This window comes from Brachyistius frenatus, unplaced genomic scaffold (genome assembly GCF_029030835.1).
Source record: "Brachyistius frenatus isolate BFR_SWC_R1_liver_20210118 unplaced genomic scaffold, ASM2903083v1 Contig_164, whole genome shotgun sequence".
In the NCBI taxonomy this organism is placed as follows: Eukaryota; Metazoa; Chordata; class Actinopteri; family Embiotocidae; genus Brachyistius; species Brachyistius frenatus.
The window spans coordinates 682,501-703,804 of record NW_027210763.1 but is presented as its reverse complement, the minus strand read 5'-3'; the positions used below and the strand labels follow the sequence as shown (position 1 = coordinate 703,804).

At 47.3% G+C, this 21,304-nt stretch overlaps 1 protein-coding gene across 5 annotated transcripts; it reads right to left on the bottom strand.

Moving 5' to 3' along the window:
* Positions 1-273: 273 nt before the first annotated feature.
* cnot1 (CCR4-NOT transcription complex, subunit 1) lies at positions 274-19,890 on the bottom strand. Of its 5 annotated transcripts, none has more exons than XM_069716877.1 (48): positions 19,770-19,890; positions 17,931-18,232; positions 16,919-17,026; positions 16,170-16,268; positions 15,920-15,988; positions 15,719-15,773; positions 15,278-15,481; positions 15,003-15,171; positions 14,659-14,785; positions 14,459-14,569; positions 14,004-14,174; positions 13,741-13,868; positions 13,209-13,449; positions 12,939-13,058; positions 12,342-12,464; positions 12,090-12,241; positions 11,801-11,951; positions 11,423-11,636; positions 10,794-11,255; positions 10,003-10,127; positions 9,624-9,910; positions 9,463-9,541; positions 9,075-9,320; positions 8,852-8,992; positions 8,581-8,760; positions 8,266-8,382; positions 8,065-8,175; positions 7,847-7,924; positions 7,559-7,736; positions 6,964-7,118; positions 6,422-6,718; positions 6,193-6,333; positions 5,735-5,839; positions 5,421-5,540; positions 4,988-5,182; positions 4,760-4,902; positions 4,517-4,625; positions 4,259-4,428; positions 3,895-4,126; positions 3,526-3,774; positions 3,212-3,375; positions 2,976-3,093; positions 2,773-2,874; positions 2,318-2,641; positions 2,051-2,231; positions 1,607-1,739; positions 1,388-1,522; positions 274-1,259 (listed from the first exon to the last, which is right to left on the bottom strand). In XM_069716877.1, exons 2-48 carry the CDS (start codon positions 18,030-18,032, stop codon positions 1,181-1,183), a joined length of 7,500 nt encoding a protein of 2,499 aa, XP_069572978.1. In that variant the 5' UTR covers positions 18,033-18,232; positions 19,770-19,890; the 3' UTR covers positions 274-1,180. The 5 variants fall into 5 exon arrangements, with proteins under 5 accessions (XP_069572978.1, XP_069572976.1, XP_069572979.1 ...); XM_069716875.1 differs by having other exon boundaries at positions 9,075-9,330; positions 9,464-9,541; XM_069716878.1 differs by having other exon boundaries at positions 9,075-9,330; positions 9,464-9,541; positions 11,435-11,636.
* Positions 19,891-21,304: the final 1,414 nt, after the last annotated feature.

Genomic DNA, 21,304 nt, shown 5'->3' with positions numbered 1-21,304 from the left:
CTGAAGACTGAAGCAGAAAAGAAGTCTGAAACCAGAACAGAACCTCAGAAGGTCCCAGTGGAACTCTGTGTTGACAGTCTGACCCCGGGGGCCGAATTCACGGTGACACCAACCTCAATTATTACTTCTTTTTTTTTTTGCCCCAAACAATCTGTTTCTCTGCTCCAGTTTCAGGTCTGTGGTTAATTTTTTTTTTTAAATAACCACGCGTAGCAGCGTTTTTTTCCTCATCCCTCATTGGATCTGGTGGTTGTGAAAGGACGAGGATGCGGGTGCAGTTTGAATGCTTTATTTCCTGTATGTAGGCATACTGCAGTTAAGTAGCAAGAACTAAAGGCAAACTAGAAAGAACTACAAAATACAACACATGGACCAATACATTTACAAAACATTCAAAATGTTACAAAATGGGCTGTATTGGTCCTTCTATTGTTGTTCTTCAATTTGGATCTTTATACAAATTGTCAAGATAACGATGTTGCCATCACTTTGCACAATTTTACAAGTGCCAGGGAGAGACTTCGGGAGCCAGTTTTTTTCCGAATGGACAAAACCAGGAGCAGACCCCCCGCACCCACCCCCCCCACCCCAGACCCCACCTGGGAGACTTAACTAACATCTTTCTGTCCCACTCAGGGATAAAAAGGAATCAAATGAACATAGCAGGCAGCTTTTTTTTTTTTTTTCTTCTTCTTCTTTTTAGTCATCTACCTTTCAGCAAAAAAAAAATAAAAACCAAAAAAAAAAAAAGTCAGAAAAAAGGATTTGTGTGGGAGGGAAGCAAAACCAAGGACTTTGGTAGTGAGTGAAAATATGTTTCTTTACATGTCAGGATACATATTTGTTTTTGACATGTGCATTTGCTCTCCACTTGTCTTACTTCCCCCATCTTCTCCCTTTTTTTTTTTTTCAATATTTACATCAAAGCATCAAAAAAAAGTATATTAAACAGCATGTCCTGATCCGGATAAACAAAAAAATCTAACTCCTTAGATCCGTGAGCAGTAGTCCTTTCGTCCAGGTTTCAAAATAACTGCGGTTGCCAGTTTATCCAGTGCCAACAGTAAAGAGGGAGGTGTGTGTGTGTGGGTGGGTGTGGGTGTGGGTGGGGATGGTGGGGGGCGGGGGGATCAAGGCCACGGCATCTCTCCCAAGGGCTACGAGCTGGCTGGTGCACAGGCTAGCTGGCACCGGTGCCCTCCATCACCTGCTGGGCCTGCTTCTGTCCCATGCAGCACTGGGCCACGGACTGGAACAGCCTGAGGACACACGGGGGTGGGGGCGAGGGCGGGAGGGGGGAGGGGGGTATTAACATCTGTTTATGAGCACAACGCTGACTTTACTTTATTGGTCATCAAGATCACAACAAACCCAACAGGAAACCTACTTTTCAATCTCGGGGGCGCAGTGCACGAAGTCGTGGCTCCAGAACTTGAAGGCAGGATTCTTGATCAGCTCGATGAAGGTGATGAGGAGCCCCCACGGATGCGGCCGGTTCACGATCAGCCGCTCCAGCAGAACCCTGGAAGACGAGCAGAGAGCTTTAACACCGAGCGGCGCTCGTCGTTTACCCCCCCTCCCCCCTCGGATCGGACGGTTCTCTCACCTGGTGATCTGCTCCTGGATGGCCTCGGTGTTGGCCTCGGCGAACAGGTAGAGCATGGTGCAGCTGAAGTAGTGGGTGTGGCTGTTGGGGTAGCGCAGCTGGTTGGCGATGGCGTTCAAGAACAAGTAACGTCCTGGAAAGACAGAAGGGCACGAAAGCATTGGGTCAGACGGATCTTTACAGCTGGAGGGTTTCTGTTGGTAACCAAGTGACGGCAGAGCTTCAGAAAGCTCAAGCAACGTGTTAAATAAAGCTGCAATCCACACCGACGTCGGAGAAAACTACAGACCGGATAGAAAAAGTCTTCGTAGCTTCCAGGTCTGAAAACATGAGGCTGATGCAGAAGTTCTTTAAGCTGCAATATCACCGATATCCAAACAAAGGAGGAACGTCTCTGTAGATGGACACGTTACTCTACTGATTTAAACAGATGTGTGTCCTCACCCTCGGTGTCCAGGTCCACGGCCAGGTTCTGGAAGATGTCCATGTGTGCAGAGTGGGTGATGGTGCTCATAGAGGGGGTGCTGCCCTTGTTGTGGATGTGAGCGATCGCCTGCGTGCCCACGTACAACACCAGCGCGTTGATCAGCTGGATGTTGTAGCGGTTTCCCGGTTCGTTGGACACCTGCGAGACACGAAGACGTCAAACTAATCGTACCGTCTTCTATTGTACAACTACAAACTTTAAACGGGGGCGGGGCCAGTTCCTACCTGCAGGTTGCTGCGCAGCTCCGACAGGAAGGTGACAGGCGAGCGCGTCTTCAGATACGAGTCCAGATCCTTCTTGAACTGGGAGGGCATGACGCCGGTGAAGTTGGTGAGGATCCGGGGAGCGATGTTGATCTCACTCAGCATGTCCACCTTCAGGTTGGGCGTGAACGGGTCGGGAAGCCTCATGTTGCGCGGGAAGGCACTGAGGATGAGGTTGCGCAGCTGGATGCAGTTGGGCGGGATGACGTCGCAGAAGCCGTAATGGTAGTCGCACAGGAACTCGGGGAAGTCGTGCAGCAGCACCAGCAGCACCCGCAGCGTGCCCTGAACCACCGACCAGAACACAAGGAGAGAGAGCAGGTCACATTTAGGTTTCTGGAGTCACAACGGGAAACATCTGGACTCACTCGGGACCAAAATGAAGATGTTTTCGAGTAACAACACATGACGGAGACCTTGTAGAGTATTTGCATAGGTTTGTTGAGCTCTACATTCCTCAGGAACGGCGCCAGGTACTTGAAGAGATCGATCAGCAGCTGTGCGTACATGGGCCAACCCTGCAAGACCACGGGAAACCCAAAATTCAGAAATATGCCAAAACAAAGCTGTAACATCTGTCTAGGAAAAAAAATAAAAAGAGTGAATTGTGAAGGAATACCTTCTGCTGCGGTGTGTGCGCCAGCATCCTGGCGATGAAGATGCGGTGGGAAATGAGCTCCAGCCAGGCGTACACAAAGCCGGGTGCTTTGGTGGGTCTCAGGATGTGGAAGGTGTTGCTGCAGATAAAAGCAAACGGTAAATTTCAGGCCCAGTTGATCATCAGAGGAGGAAAAGGAGGAGGAGGAGGAGGAGGAGGAGAAGGAGACGCTGCAGCATCGTGAAGTGAGGTCCTACCAGAAGGCGGTGAGCGTCTGGAAGTTGATGGTCTCCAGGACGTGCTCGGGGGCGTTGAGCTCCAGCAGCAGCATGATGAAGATGCGGTGGTACGGCAGCTGCTGGAACTCCGTCTGACGGACGTCGTGGTCCTGGATCAGCACCCCGACCACGATGCCCAGCACCTGGAGGGGGGGAGGGACCACGGCAGGGGTTTATAATTCAACATGAGACTGCAGATTTTATAATGAAATAGGAGCCACGATCGGGCTCATTTAACATGAAAGAACTGAAAGAAATGTTGAGCCGGCATGGACGACGATGAGCCGCTGTACCTTGTTGAGGAGGTTGATTTTGGTCACCGTGTTGGTGGCCTCCCCCGAGTGTTTGACCAGCAGGGCGATGAGCCTCACGAAGGCGTCCAGGTTGTGGTAGCACTTAGCTCGGATGATGGCGACGCTGGCTGCCGGGTTGTGCTGCTGCTCGGCCTGAGCCCGGTAGCTGATCTCCACGCACATCTCCGTGCACAGCCGGAAGAAGCGCGTGATCAGGTCGTCCGTCTTCAGGATGCCTTGCTGGTGCATCTGGAGAAGAGATGGAGGGGGAGGAGGGGAGAGAGGAGGAGGGGAGGGGAGGCATGAGGAACCAGAGCTCCGATGGTTTTCAGATTTTTTTACGCTGTATGTATAAAGATGGGAGTTAACCTGGCCGACGAAGGCGGAGAACGCTTTGGTGCTGTCCCGGCCGGCGGCAGCCGAGTGATACAGGTTGACCCACTCCCTCAGCAGGTACTCGGCCTTCTCCCTCAGGCCCGGGGGGTCGTCGTACTCAGACGCCTGCGAGATCCCAGAGTGCATCATGAAGTTGGGTCCGCCGTGGGCCCGGTCGATCATGGCTTCGTAGTTGGAGCGAACGACGTCCATCAGCTGGGGAAGCCTGCGGAAGATAAATAAAATAAAATGCTGTAAACTCATCAGGCCAAACGAAACATAACATGGCTTTGGATCGTCAGATCTTCAGCTTCAGGAAGCCGTTTCTAACCACTGCAGTAGTGGTTTAGTTTTTTACCCCTCAGGTGCGTTGGCTCTGGAGTGTGCGCAGGTTCTCATCAAAGTCTCGATGGTGTGGAAGAGGTCGGCCTCGGTGACGTGGCTCACGCTGCGCTCGTCCACCAGCAGCAGCTTCACCAGCTGCATGGCGAAGGCGACCGCCATGTAGTGCAGCCCGTTCTCCATCGACTGCAAAAAGAAAACAACAAACGGCAAATTAAAACAGAACTATTTGACCTGAATATGAAGACTAGATGAGTCTGTGGGTGAAGCGTACCTGCGCCAGGTGCAGGTCGTACTGCTGCATGTTCACCAGATGGTTCCTGATCAGAAGCTCCACGGCCTCCACGTTGTATTTGTATTCGTCGCGGCATTCGATCAAACACCTGTAAACACAAACGGCGGCAACGTCAGCCAGGTAGATAATAATGATCTCCAGCTGCAGCACGTGATGCTGCGTTTAAAGTGAAGACATCCTGTTCAGTGAGGCTGCAGACAGAAACACGTCGCCCTCCTTCACCTGGTGATCTGCTTATTGCACCACTGAGGTCCGTAGGCACGTCCGTCCTGCAGAGCTTTCAGCACCAGCAGGTGGCACTCTCTGTACCGAAGCAGCAGGTCGGCATCGGCCCCGCTGGTAGCATCCAGGAGACCTTCCACAGCCTGCGAGGGAGACACGGAAACTCAGTAAAACGCAGATCCAGGACTTCCCCCCCCGACATCTACAGATGACAGTCAGGCGTCCTACCTTCTGCAGCAGGCCGAGAGCGGCGATGCCGTCCCTGGAGTTGCGGGCCAGAGCGACGGCCTCCAGCAGGCTGCGCAGCGCCTGGGTCAGAGGGTTCATGGCCAGGGGTGGAGGGATGGCATGGAGGTGCTGCTCCAGATCCGCCATGCACTTATCGTAGATCTGAGCCACGTCGTCCGTGGCCCAGGCCTGTTGCTGAAATACACATTCAATCAAAGTCCGAGGGTTAAAGCACAATCTGGATAATTAAACCCACAGACCAGAACAATCTTCCTTCTGATTAACAAGTCATAAACATTCATGATTCGTATCATGTTATAAGGCGCTGTAGCATCTTCTAAACCTTCCCTGCGCAGCCTTTTTTGTTTTTAATTAATTTTTTTAATAAAAGTTGCCAAGTTTAGTTTTGGAGGTTCACAGGAAATGAATTCACCTTCATGGGCTGAGCCAGGAAGCCGGTGGGTTGGGAGAGATCATTGCTTGGTAAGAAACCTGGAACGTTCCTGGCAAACTCCTCGTACACAGCCAGCTGCTTCGGGTCCACTCCTCCCACCTGCAACGCACACGCACACACACACGCACGCACGCACGCACACACACACACACACACACACACACACACACACACACACACACTTCGTTACTCTTCAGACACGTTATCCACGGTCTGTCAGCACAGGACCAAGAGGTTGTTTCCCCGTGTTTCCGTCCTGGTGTTTGCCCGACAGGATGCGACGCCGATCGTACCTTGAGTCTGATCTGCTCCGGCATGCGTTCGGCCTGATAAGTCAGAACGACGGGATCACAGTAGCGCCGTCCCTCCTGGCGAGCGTGTTTCCTCAGCTCGAACTCCTGCAGGAGAGTAGAGACCCGGTTAAGAAACTGAACAGTAAAACACATATTTACACACACGTGGAAAAAAAAAAAAACTATACAATTTACATGCGTGATGCATCACGGCAGATTTAAAAATAAAAAAAAATAAAAAAGTAAATCGAGGCATACGAGCATCGTCTTTAGTCACCGTGGTAACACAATAGCCAAAGTACCCAATCACAGAGCAGCATGTTGTAATCAACAGACAAACTCTGCAATATTGATATTAGAATAGCCTCATTTTTACATGTTTAATTGTGAGGTGACGGGAGACGTTTCATGCATCTATAACCACATTAACAGCTGTTGAGTCTTCTCTGAAGTCTCACCGTGGCGAGTCTCTTGTCCATCTCGGGGCCGGCCTTCTCCACAGCAGTTTTCTGAATGAAGCAGCAGGCCAGTTCGCAGTTGTCCTGAGCGATTCTGGCTGCAGCTTCCTCCATCATTTCCCTCTGCTGGGGGGTCGGAGCCTGGCGGGGATAACGGATCGAGTTAGAGAAGGGATGCACGTTTCAAACACGTCCCTCCACATCTTATCAGACGCTGCGTCCAGCTCACCCTCAGTGCGGCGGCGAAGCTGTTCTTCAGGTTGGTGGCGATGCTCATGAGCAGCGGCTCGCGGCAGGTGATCATGGCCATGCCGGCGGTCAGGTTTCTCATCATGTGGTGGGCGGCCACGCGCATGCGGGACTCCTCCGAATCCAGGGCGAAGTCCTTCCTGATGATCTGCTCGCAGGTCGTCATGGCGATCTTGATGGAGCGATCCACCACGGGGTGAACCAGCTCCTGGACCGCTCGCTCCACGGACTGACGCACGCACTGCTTCAGCTGAGGGTGAGCCTGCAGCAGAGAGATCTGAGGAGAGGAGAGGAAACCGTGAGACCCGATCGGACCGCCGGTTCTGCTTGTCGGAGGCTCCTTAGAAGCTAAACAGCAAATGCACAGAAAAGTAAAGTGGACCTTTTGTATGCCACATCTTTGGACCCATTCATGTTAAGCTTTTGCACAGTTTTTGTATTTTGAGTAGGTCGCTATGACGATATCCTAGTGGGAGTCAAGTCAATATCTGCGGAGACCGTGAAACGGCCTTTGTTGCTTACGTTGACGTTGATGTTGATGTGCGGAGCCAGGCCTGCTAGGGCGTACACGTTGATGTCATGGTAACTGAACTGAGGGGTGGGCGGCCCGGTGGTGGTGCAGGCGGTGGTGGTTGCAGCTGGGGTGGAGGGAGGAGCCGCGAACGGGACGAAGTCTCCTATTGGTCACAAAAACAAAAAAACCCGCTGTTTGATAAAAGCAACAACAGATTATCCAGACAACAACAACAAAATATTTTTTTATATTCCAGATGCAGGTTTAGTCATGCGAGAAAAAAAAGTATATCCCATGTTTTAACATATTTGGACAAGCAAACGTTTGATCCTCTTTGAAACAGCGTCCACAGATAAAGGTGATTATTGAACAGAAATATATAATATACATGTAATACTGGTTCTGTGGTATCAGAAGATATTTTTGTCCCCTTTAGCAGGAATCAAGTCTTCTCGATGTTTTAGCGTGACTGTCCACCAGTCGCTTTCATTTCTAAACTCTCCGTCATGATTAATTCCTTCAGATGAGAGATGTTTGAAGGTCTTTTTCCACATGACTGTAAATAAAGAGGACTGTAAAAAAACCTGAATATAGAGTAATGACCTGTGGTAGAAACTGGCAGCAGCTCCTCTGGAGGTTTTGCCTCCTTCTTTGGTGCAGACAGCTGCTCCTCGAGGCTCTTCAGCTTGTCTTTGTCCTTCAGCAGGTTTCCTGGCTTCAGATCGTTGATGTCCAGCGACAAGTTCTTACACAGAACTTCAATCTCAAACTTCAAATTCAACTGCAGTAAACAAGAGCAGAACGTCAGCAATAATCGATTAAGTTTAGTTAGTTTAGATAAATACATTATTGTTATGCAGCAGGATTTTAGACCGAGTGGTGAATGATTACCTTGAGGTCGTGTTCCTGATGCAGCTCAGCCAGGACGTTCATGATGGCCATGGTCCACGGATTCTGGGGCCTGAAAACCTGCAGCAAAGACAAACAACCGGTAAAATAACCATGAAACAGATTCAGATATATGTTCACCATTACTTAGTGAAATATACAAAGATATTTTATACTAAGCAGCGTGTCGACATCTTTAAGTCTGTGGGCTCGTTTCTCACCATGCTGCGAAGACTAGACTCCAGAACTTTGGCCACAAAGGGAACCACGTAGAGCAGCTCCTGCTGGCCTTTCACGTAAGCTTCCAGTAGCAGAGACTTCACTTCCAGGTCCTGAGGAAAAAATAAAATGTTTTTGTCATCTCTATAGTAGACAGGAGAAGCAGCACATCATTTCCCAACAGACTGGTTAGAAGCTCTTACTGTATAGAGGATAGGCTTGTTCTTGGCCAGTGTGATCATGCCCAACCAGTGGCCCAGGTTCTTCAGCAGGGAGCGATCAGAGAAATTGGCAGCTGCCTTGTCGGAGGTCAAAAGCACCTGAGAAGCACCAGAGATGCAATGAGAAAGTTAATACTTAAAAATGATGACTTTTATTTTCTTTTTTTTTTTAGCCGTGCTGGCAAGTAGAAACACATAAACTCATTTATCCAGCACGGTAATGTGACATTTTAAACTAGGCAGGTTTTTGGGTCTTAAAAATCCTGAAGTTACCATCTTCTCCCCCCAAAATTGTACCTTGATATTCCTGTAAGTTTCATTCAGGACCATCTTGACAAAGTCCGGGTTCTTGAGCGTGTCCAGAAAGTTGGAGTAGAGGCTGTGGAAGTTGGGCTCAATGCTGACACGCTTCATCACCAGGTACTGAGACACCCAGGGCATGAACTCCTCCTTCACCGTCTCTTTCAACTCCTCAACCTGAGATAAAAACAAGAAAATACCGTTTTAAAAACCCAGATCTTTGAATATAAAGGTTCTTCAGACAGAAAGATGTTTTTTTCTTTTTTACCTTCTGTGTCATGTTGGACTGAGAGAGGTTGTTGAAGATGAAAGCGATCTTCTCCTGGACGTTCTCCGGAGGCTCCACGATCCTTTCCGTTTGGTCGGTGGCCACCAGCAGGGTGTCGATGTTGGTCGTGTTTATGGAGGGCTGCAGGTACCAAACCACCACAAATAAACACACTGTACACAACCTTCAACACAGAGATGCAAAACACGTGCGTGCAACTCACCGGCACGTCCTTCTTGAAGGTGCTGGGCGTCGGCCTGGTGATGGTGGTCGTCTTGGCCACTGTGGTTGTAGTCGTCGCCGTGGTGACGAGGGTGCTGGGCTGGCCCGGCTGCGGGGCTTTGAGGCCGGCGGGTTGCTGCGACTGGGCCTGGGCTTGAACTTGCGCCAGCGCCAGGCTGCCCGGGGTGGTGATGGAGCCCTGCATCTTCACCGGAGGGTCCCGTGACTGTTGGCCGTACTCGATATACTGCACGCACAGGATATTTAAAGGTGCAGAGCGAGAGATTTAATCTATCTGACGGTGACACGCCCTCTTTTCAGACAGAGACGGGACAAACAACAACAACAAAAAAGACTGGGAATAAGATAAATTAAGGAAACCTGATTACCTCTTGTAAATGGTGGGGGAATTGCAAGAAGTGAGCAATTGAAGCAAGGTGCTGACAATATTGAGGGTAGTCCTTTAGTCTAGAAACATAAAAGATTCGTCAGCTTGAAACGAGACGACTCGTACGACGACTTACTTCTGCAAAAGAAAACATTTCCATACCTGTTTTTAAACCTATCTAGGGCAGCGATTCCAAAGTAATACATTTTGGATCCGTACGGTTTCCTTAAGGCTTCGAGAACGTATCGGAGGGCCAGGCCCAGGGCCATGTAGGTGACCAGGCCCTTCTCGATGATGCCGCCGAAGAGGCAGGCGGTGATGTGCAGCTCCTTGTCCGGGTACTGAGGGAAGAACCTGTATTCCTCAAACAAGTTGCGAAGCATGCAGTTGAACACCTCTCGTTCCCGTTTGATGGTGGAGTCCTTGAACCGCTGCAGCATCTCCAGAACCTGCGAAGAATAGTGTGTGAATTTGAAGAACAGCAACACACACTTCCTTTGTATTGAGGGCAGAGAACCAGTGGAAGCACCGCGCTGCTTACTTCATCCACAGACATGGTTGGGTGAGGTGGGTGGTTGTAGATGCGCTGGAAGTAACTGTTGGCTTCGTCGTCTATCTCCTTACTAAAGTGCTGGTTTGCCTCGGGCCACACCTGAGAAAGGTCAGCTGGAAGAACAGTGGAGAATCTTTACAATTTGTTGTAACTCGACACCGCCGGGAGCATGAGCCCAGTCATTCACACGACGATGCAAGAACAACTTACAGATCGTTGCGTAATCAAGTGAAACATTCAGTATCAAAAAAAGGTGTCTTAAGAGAAAGTCAACAATAAGCCTTTTCTGTTTTTAGCCCTTCATCTCAACTAAAAGTGTTTTTCTTCACCGCAAACAAACTATTGAATATTTTCAAAGAGGAAAGAAGGTGAAGAAAAACAAGATTTGGCTTTTTTATATTTATATATATATTTAAGTTTAGATTTGTAGTCTCTGTTGCTGAACCTCTTTTTGATGCTGGAAAAAGTTGACCAATCACATTAAAGTGGGGCTGTCAGCAGAAGCAGACGAGGAATGGAAGACTGATCTGTATTTCCTCTATGACTAATGAAGCTTGTACGACAGGAAATGACCAAGAAAATTAAGTCATCCAAATGTAGACAAGATATAAATTGCATGAGTCTCCAAAAGCTCACAATTAAGGGACTTTGAGGTCGTGTTGACGCATTTGAAATAAATCAAGAGGATAATCACTGCAGAGGAAATACAGTGCTGAGCAGCGCAAGGCGGGGCTCTCAGTCACTCCACCACCACCCCCACTTACAGGCCTTCATCTTACTCTGCTGAAAGGTTGGCGGGTTCAGGCCGGGTGTGCTCATCTTCCTGGTGCCGAAGGGGTCAGCGCTTACTGTCGGCATCCCCAGACTGGAGCCGATGCCGGAGCTGATGCCGGAGCCGATGCCGGAGCCGATACCGGAGCCAATGCCCGAGCCAATGCCCGAGCCAATGCCCGAGCCGATACCGGAACCTATACCGGAGCCAATGCCTGAGCCGATACCGGAACCGATGCCCGAGCCGATGCCCGAGCCAATACCGGAACCCATGCCCGAGCCAATACCGGAGCCGATGCCGGAGCCGATGCCGGAGCCGATGCCGGAGCCGATACCCGAGCCGATGCCGGAGCCGATGCCGGAGCCGATGCCGGAGCCGATGCCCGAGCCGATGCCGGAGCCGATACCGGAGCCGATGCCCGAGCCGATGCCCGAGCCGATGCCCGAGCCGATGCCCGAACCCAAGGGACCTGGAAATAACGCAACATCTCCATCATTATCTACTTTTTCACCTACCAGATTTAAACCTTATCAAATATTTTTCTGGTAAGTAAAGTAAAATGAATCCTTCTTGAACTTGCTGGCTTAGTGTAAATGTGTGTTTGTATGGAAAGAAAATAATCAAATAGCATAGTACCAGAGTCCATACCAGGGAGCTGCGAGCTGAGGCTGCCGATACCCCCGAACGGCGTGCTGGGGTTGGGGTTGGAGAGAGGTGGGAAGGCCTTGGCTGGGGACTGTGGATTACTGAAAGCTGAACTCAGAGAGGTCGGGAAACCCTGCATGCTCTGAGTGTGGGAGGTGGCTGTGCCCCCCAGGTTCAGGGAACCCATGCCGGTCAGAGGGTCCATCTGGAGAAGGTAACGCAAACGAGGAAGTTTAAAAAAAAGAAAGAAAAAAGAACAGCATATATAAGAAAAGGTTGGAAGAGTCAGAGTTAATATACTTTAAACTACTTTTTGGACATTGAAAAGGCATTTAAAAGAGTTTTGATGCAGCTTTCACATGAACATACCTGCACAGGTGAGATAGCGTCCAGGCTGCTGGTGCTCGGGGCGCGTCCCTTTGGCATCACCCCTGGTGGCGGCTGCCGGGCTTTATTCATTACGTTGCTGCAGTTGGCGACCATGGTCAGGATGGTCTCCGACAACTCCTGGGACACACTCCTGAGGAGAAAAAATAAAATAAAATCTTTATTTAAATAACTTTCAAAGACACTGTATGGACTGGTGTGTATCTCTCTATATCTCCACTCCAGTTCCAGACAAATTAACAATACAGGAACAGAGAGGAGAGCGTCTCACCCAGCGCAGGACTGCAAGCAGGCCAGCATGGTGGCTAAAGTTTCTGGGGGCAGCTGGGCGCTTTTGGGCTGATCCTTGTCGGGGGCCAGACCCCCCATAATGGACGGGCAGCGTCTCTTCAGGAACGTCACACATGCCTGGATGAAAGGTTCCTGGTGCACAGACACAAAATAAAAAAATTAGTGTAAAACACAACGGTCACGAGAAAACATCCGTCGATAACTGACACCGGGAGCACTTTGAGAGACTCACCCCATGTTCTCTGATTTTGTCAGTCAGCCATTTATCAAGTTTGAGGTATTCGCGGCGAGAGGCAAGTGCAGCAAGGTCAATAACAAAGGCAAATGGAGTACCATTCAGCAGCATCGATAGAGACTGCAGGAAGCAAAAACAGATTCCAGCATTGAGCATCGTGAAAATAACACTGACATTTAATTAATACAATCAATGACCTTCTTCTATTTTTTTTTTAATTTACTAATAGGTAAAAGCTGTTTGATTATACAAAATAAGTGTTTTTTTAAGGTGCCACAGGATATTCAGCATGTCTGTATCATCAAGCTCGAATTTTTCTAATGAAATGTTACTTATAAAACGGTAAATCTTTTTTTTTTTTTTAAACGCATTCAGGGTAACTTTTGTCATGTTTTCAGTCCCACCTTTTTCCTGGTTTTAATTGTTATGCATATCTATCTATCTATCTGAATTGTCATGATCAGGAATTACCCCGTGTTGACTGACAGGTTGACAGTAAAGAGGGGTTTTATAACATTGGTGGGGGGAAAAAAAAAAAAAAAAAACACTGGTCTGAACCTGGTCATCGGTTCTGAGAGAGGTGTTTCAACAAACCTTCAAGTCCTGGGCCACGTCCAAGATGCGCGATAGTTTGGCCTGGTCATACTGCTCCCCTCTCATGTACCACTCAGCCATCGAATGCATAATTAGCTGACGAATGGAAGGAGACTGTCCCTGGAAGAAAAAAAAAAAGTTTTGTTTTTTTGGAGGATGTAAAAAAAAAAAAGAAGAAGACAAAAACACTCAACTTACTGAGAAAATAATGATAAATAACCTTTAGACAAAGTGACCGATTGATTTGAAAAATCAACAAACAGCACCAACCTGTCCATGCCAGGCGTAGTGAAGGATAATGGCGGAGTTGGGGTGGTTGCCCAGAAAGATGGGCATTAGGGTGGAGATGAGCTCGTGGCGCAGCGTGTGCCAGGAGGTGGAGATCTGCAGTAATGCCAGCACCAACATGTCGGGGCAGTGCTTGATGGGGAAGCTGAACAGCTGCTTCACCTGCTCGTACTGGCCCACCTCAGACAGCCTGAGCAGACTCTCCACCAGGTCCAGGCTTTTCCTGCCAAGAGTTAGGACACTCTCAGCATCTCAACATATCAGAGCATCGGCAAAACATTTTCAACGACATTTTAAGTAATGTAACTTTAACTCTCCAGTTTGTGTTGCAAGGTTAAACTATGCAGCTTTTAACAGGCTGGGACAAACCCGGCTCGATAATGTGTGACAAAATTATCACGCGTCATATATGCAAAGGAAAAAATAAACAAGTTTAATACAAGTCAGATAATTTCAACACTTGAACCCAGTAAGAAATAAGTAACTAAACAAAAAAAAACAGCCTTCTCCGTACCATGTGGCGATCTCCCTGTTGTCATCCTCTGGTGGAGCCTTCAGGATGTCAATGGCGACAGTGTGACAGGGGTAGTCAGCAAAGCAGAACACCTCTGGGTTCATCAGAGAGTGCTGAATGAATGACAACTGGAAGAAGAAAAAAAAGAAAGCAGACATTTAACAAGACTAATCTCCACAGAAATCTGTTCTAATTTTACATCACACTTAATTTATAACTTCAAGTTTATCTCGAATTAAATAGTTCAGAAACCAGTCCGTCACCTGTCCCTCTGCATGTTTCCACGGCCGATAGATGAGATCTACAGGGAAGACTTCCATGCCCAGCCCCCTCTGGATACCGTACACCACGATATTCAGCCCTTTGCTGTCCCGGATTATAAATCCAGGGTGGTCCAGTTCGTATGTCACCTCTTTGAAGTTCAGGTTGGGATTCTGGGGAACAGACGGGAATAATCAGCAAAACCTCAGCAACTTTTAAAACATCTATCCGGCACAATCTGAGAGTATTAAGGCTGTGTGGATCAGATTCATGACCGCTGCACAGTAGACATTAAGATATGCAAAATTGGTGAAATGCCTTTAAATATTTAAGTGATCCCCAAAGTCAAAATGGCAGTTTGTTTGAATTGAGCCATGTAGTTTAATGGATTCTGTCTCGTCATACCAGTCAGGTAAAAGTGAAAGCTAATTTTGGGATAAACAGACGGTTCACTGACCACTTCTTTGACGATGTCGATGAGCACCTCGACGTTCCACGTATGTGCCTGCGAACTATCGTTCTTATCCTTCCCGTCACTCCAGATACCACTTCCTGGAGCAGAGATGGACTGTGGGAGAGAACAAAAGTTAAATACTCAGAAACCGGCGTATTTACGCATACCGGCGTCAACCAAACTGAAGTGGTCCAGGAGCTCACCTGCAGTGGGATGCCGTCAGTGAGCCCAGAGTGGGTACGAGCCATCATGCCCAGGACTCGGGCCACCTGGCTAGCTGTCACCTCTCTCACCCCATACTGGAGGATTATGTTTCTGCACTCGTCCAGACTGGAGCGGAAAAACAAACAAACAAACAAACAAACAAACAAACAAACAGGACCAACAGGGTCAGTGGTGACTTTAAGCCAACATGTTGAACATTATTAATTCAAGTCACGTAGAAATTCTGTTGCAGTAGCACATCTTAATAAAATAGTTTCTTTTTTTCACAGGCATGTTAAAAATACATCTTGAACAGGTGAAGTTATTGATTTCACAGATTCACCTTGCACAGAAGCCATAGCCAACTTCTTGAATGAATTCTGCGAGAGAACTCTCCATTATGGTCTTAGCTAACTCCCCCGAGTCTGGTAGGATCCTATCCATGAGAATGTCCCGTTTTTCAGGGTACAGCAGTGGTGCGAGCACCACAGGGCAGCGCTCCTGGGGGAAATCTGAAAGGCAACATCTCAATCTCACAACGCCGCGTCTGTCCAAATAGAGATATTTATACGATTCATAAATCCGACTGCAAACCGATGTTAATTGATCCGTCCGTACCTCGGCAAAGTGTCTTGAGGAAGGCGTCGATCTGCTCTTGCCCAACCCCACTTGCTCCCTTCTGTCCGAACAGTAGATGGGAGAGCAGCAGGTGCAACACCTCTATGGCGATGTCTTGGAAGCCACCTTCCTGGTTTCCTCCGAGATCCGCGTCAACGTACGACCGCAGGAGGTCCGGAAGTTTCTGCTTGATGAACTGTGCGGCTGAGAGACGTTCATAAACAATCAGTTAGGCCGGTTTTCAACAATTTCATTTGTACTGATGATTTGCAGTCATCAATAAAAACAAAAACTATGACTTGTTTAATGTTTTAGGACATTTAAAGCTACAGGAAACTTAAAATTTGTGGATATATAGAAACCTTTCTAACAAGTATATCGGTACATTTTAAAAACAAACAAACAGGATTTCAGATCATATCGGCTCCGAGAGCAACTTACCAAAACCACGAAGGTCTGCGTTGCTGGAGTTGAGCAAAGCGAGGCCAAATATCACCTGAGGAAATAAATGAACACATTACAAATAACTCCCGGTATGTTTTCTGCATTTGAGATCGGCAATCGTCTTCTTGTTTTTGTAGTACAGTATTCACATTGTCCCCGTTCGGTCTGGTAATGAAGCCCAGTGCAGAGCCGGCTTACCTCTTGGACCTTGCTGAGCTTAAGAACTTTACTCAGTTGAGTGAATAAGTGGGCCGATGGCTTCAAACTCTGAAAGACAATTTTAGTCATATTAATTTTTGCTATTCACACTTACGATATGCTTGTAGACACATTGGTGAGTTGATTTCTGAGCTAATGTGACATATTTACTGAAACCCAGTGCAGTTTTTTATTTTAAGATTTTTTTATTTTTTTTATATAACTGAAGTTCAAGCATGTGCTTCCTCACCTTCTGGTAGTGCAGGGGATTGTCAACAGCGTAACAGAGAGTAGAGATAAAGTTTGGCTTTGATATCAGCGACACACACTCCTGGATCAGAAACTGTGTCTTGGGCAAGTTGAAAAGCGAAACGTACCGAGAAGAGGAAGAGAGCAAAGAGAACAGAAGCAGGTGAAGTGCAGGATAAGACAATAATTTAACACTCGATATGAAACGGTTATTAAATCACTGACATTTTTTTGTACGAGACCTGATTTTGAGTAACACGGTAAAAGATTTGACTATTTATCGTGTGACGTCAGCGAATGAGAGATGTTTATGATTAGTCCTCAGATGATCAATGACTGAACGTCAAACTGAAGAGAATTTCTGCGTATCATATGACGGCTATTAGTTATTTCTTTAATCACTTGAGAGAATTAACTTATTGGACCACTTAAAAGCTATAATCTTACATTTCTATCTGATGTTCGGGAATATAAAGACGAGTTTCTCACACTAAATACTCAGTAGTTTTATATGATTCACCGTTTAATTAATGTGTTTTTGGGAAGTCTGTAAAATAAATGTAACTTCCGAGAACAACGGGTCAGTTTTGCCATATGAGATAACATTTTTAGGAACAAATGCTGCCCCCCAAAAAACTTTTTTTCCATGTTATATAAATATTTTATATGCAACCTTATAATGCAGCAAAACTTCGAACAAAGATTTTAGTAAAAACAAACAGAATTTAAATGTTTCTAATCAAAAATTACCTGGTGAAAGTCTTTGCCACTGCTTTTACCATCGCCACTGAAATCCACATGGGAGAAGAGACAGCGTAGTAGATGCCTGTCTGCCTCAGGACCGTGACGATTTACAATCTAGGGAGAGCACATGAAGAAACATCAGCACATGCGAGCACCAGGTATGTTCACACTGATAAACAATAAGACTATTTATCTACGTGAGTCATCCACATTATAAAATAAGAGGTTGTTTTTTTTGCATAAACGCTTCCAGGTGAATTTATAATGAGCTGTTCGAACAACGGTAAAGCAGCGAAATCTCTTCTTTGTCTTTTCTTTTACTAAGCAAACAACAAAACAGTGAATTAACCGCCAACATCTACAGAGGACCGAGCTGACCCGATCTTAATTTCATTAAAGTGGGGGGACTAAAGGTTATTTTAACTTTACTTCCAAACAGCCGCTGACCATCACACAACTGGCTTAGGTCATCATTTTACAAAAAAAAAAATCTGCTTATACTGTAAACTGAAACAGCGAGTCTGCATTATCAGATGTACACAAAGAAAATGGTTGGAAGAAGTGTTGGGAAAAAAAAAAAAAAAAAGATTTCCAAATGGCTTGATGTTAACAGTATTCCAAGTAGGGCTGGTCCATATATTGATGTTATGTCAGTGTTGTGATATGAGACGAGGTAGCGTCTTCGACTTTTGGACATCGTAATACCGTTACATGTACAGTGTTGGTCTTTTCCGGTTTTCATCGGCCACATTACAGTAAAGGGACGTAATTATCCAGACTTCTCTCACCGTTTACCCATGTAGTCATTATAGCCACACTACTAATGATTATTCATAAAGAAAAATGTCACTGTGTAAATATTTAGTGAAGTCATCCCAAGAAAACTGTCCACAATATCGAAGAATTTGGTGAAAAAATATCATGTTTCATTCTGTCCAGAGTGTCCAGCCCTGAATCCAAGATATCTTGTGACAAGATGTAAAAACAAACGTATTTCGACGTGTTTGCCGCCACTTACATGCTGTATTTCTTGCTGGCTGGCTCGGTAGTTTTTCTTTGTTAAATTGTCCACCAGATAGCTGATTTGAGACAAAGCCAGCGAGAGCGAGTCAAGATTCATTGCTGGTTGGGGCGGAAGCAGGCGGCCGAGCACGGCGCAAAATCACCATTATTCCCCTTTAGTCACTTCAGTGATAGGTTACTTCTGCTCCCCCCCCCCAAAAGGTGTGAAAAAATTGTCGGCTTTCCAAATGAGTGCTCCGATCGGTGGCTCCCAGTGCTAGTAGGTACAGTCCTTCAGTTTAAAATCAAGTTCAGCATCTGGAATGAAAAGGACGAAAAAAAAATTGTACAAAATTATTTCAAAACACACATAAATTGGTTTTAAGAAACGGAAATGAAACAAACAGGAACTCATTTTTTGGAGTTGGCGCTGAACTCGGGCAGTGCAGTGTACTTTTTTTCTGCAGGACAATATTTACTATCCACTGACAACACAAAACACTGAGAGACAGGCTTTTGAGGCCTACCTGGACAACAGACCCTAAAAGTGCTGTAAAATACATTTTAACCGTCTGGTGTTTGCACTTTTATCAGCTGATAAAATGCAGAAGCTGCGGGAGCTCCAGCTGTGTCGGTGAAGTCCAACATGTTCATTGGTGTTGTGAGGTTACATAAACGGACCGTGGCAGCAGGGCTGCACTAGGCCGCGGCGGTGCCCCGATACCTGCCGTTCACATGCTCAGCGCGTCGAGTCGTTCACCGACACGGTTTCACATTAGTCGGTCACATGAAGAGCTTCCAGACATTAAAGTTAAAGAACAAACAGACAAGAAAGCGTCAAAAAAATCACCCGCAGAAACAAAGAAGCAGCTAAAGTACGTGAGCTGGTGTCGGGCAGCATGCAGCATCACTGAACACGGCCTGGCGTGCGAACAGCGCGACCCCAGCTGGTGGTGGTGAACGGGCTGGAGAAGCAGAGCGCCACCTCCGGGGAGCGTGAAGCGGGTCAGCTGCAGCCCGTCCGGTGAGCAACACTTCGCTCCGACGAGTCTGACTGAACGAATTATTGAGCTCGTTGTGAACTACGAAGTGTTGACGTCCAGCCCCGGGACGGCTCACCCCGCCACGGCTTCGGGTTTCTAGTGCACATCCACGTCCGATCCGGTCCGCGTCCCCCCGGAGGAGGTCGACGTCCAACATTTAAACCGGAGACTTCACGGGAGCTACGAGCTAATGCTACACAACTAGCCCGGACGAGGAGCTAGCGTTAGCAACATGAGCTAGTTCCACGGCTCGTATGTTTGAGACAGAAATGTTTAAAACTGCGACATCTCACTTTTCTTCGGTTTCCTTTCGAGGTACCGGCCGGACCTGGACAGGTTCGGAGCCGTGCTCGTCGTGGCCGTGAGCCGGAACAAACACGAGTCTCGCGGGTGTTTTTTTTTTTTTTTTTTTTGCGCGATCGTGCCAGCTAACGTTAGCATGCACCTTGTTAACGTTAGCTCGTCTCCGGGCTCCGACTACTTCACGGAGCCGCCAGCGTTACAATCACAAAATACACACCGACTCACAGCCACGCGGAGACCCGAAGGCTCGCGGGCGGACGCCGCAATCTTCTCCAGCATCTATTCGACTCGTGAAATGACAGAAAACTCCCGACGTGACCAAAAACAAAGCCCGGTTCGCGCGTCGCTCCTGGCTCGACGGGACCGAGTTGACAGCTGCTGTCCAGCACGTAGACGGGCCCGCTCGCGCTGCTGGCTAACGGCCATCCCTCCGTCAACACCGCTGCTTATCGCGTTTTACGTGTAAATCTACCGACGGGTTGTTCAGTCAATACGTTCCCGAGTCTCACCGTGCTCCGACGAAAGTAGTTCAGGTCCTCATCCCTTCTTATCGCTCACAACAAACCAGAAATGGAAGAGGTCGCTCGAGCCTCCGCTTCAGGTTTGAGTTTCAAAATAAAATGGCGACTGTCGCCGCCGCGGCGCGCGCTCACGGTCCGACGAGGAGAGCGCGTGAGCTGCTCGCGCGACGCGCTCACTCCGGTGACCGACCGGCAGACCGACCGGCAGACAGACAGACCGGCAGACAGACAGACCGGCAGACAGACAGACCGACAGGCAGACAGACCGGCAGACAGACACGACACACACACAGACAGACACACAGACAGACACACACACACACACACACACACACACACACACACACACACACACACACACACACACAGACACACAGACACACACACACACACACACACAGACACACACACACACACACACACACACACACACACACACACACACACACACACACACACACACACACACACACACACACACACACACACACACACACACAGACACACAGACAGACACACACACACACACACACACACACACACACACACACACACACACACACACACACACACACACACACAGACACACAGACACACACACACACACACACACACACACACACACACACACACACAGACAGACAGACAGACAGACAGACAGACAGACACACACACAGACACACACACACACACACACACACACACACACACACACACACACACACACACACACACACACACACACACACACACACACACACACACACACACACACACACACACACACACACAGACAGACACACACACACACACACACACACACACACACAGACAGACACACACACACACACACACACACACACACACACACACACACACACACACACACACACACACACACACACACACAGACCGACCGACAGACAGACAGACCGACAGACCGACCGGCTCGAGCATCACATCTTTTCCTGTAACAAGCGAACGAGTTTAAATGACGTAATGACACATTTGTATTATTTTCTGGTCCAGAATGGAAGATTATATAACGGGGTAAAATAAATGTAAATATTAAAATTGAATCGAAAATTTTTTATTACATAATTTGAACATGAAAATCTGAATTTTGAGTTCATTATACATTTGTTAGTTTTCTATGGCAAATTTTTCAATGGAATTTGGTGAATAACGTATCGATAGTTCATTCTGAATTTAAAGATGATGTTAAAAACTCTCAAACAGATGAATACTGAGAGAAGGAACAAAACTGTCCAACTGTATGAAGAGAATCTTGAAGAGGAAGAATGATATTTTTATGTATATATCTTTTCCTCCTATGATATTTCTGCATCAAGGGAATTTATGAATTTAAATCCATCTATGTTTATTAATTTCTATTTTACTTATTTTTTTTACTTTTAGTGTCCGGCTATTTCCACACTGCTACTTTTTCTGTACGAAACAATGCGTACTTTTTTTTTTTACACTGTTTGTTAATTTACATCTTGTTCAATAAAGTTATTATT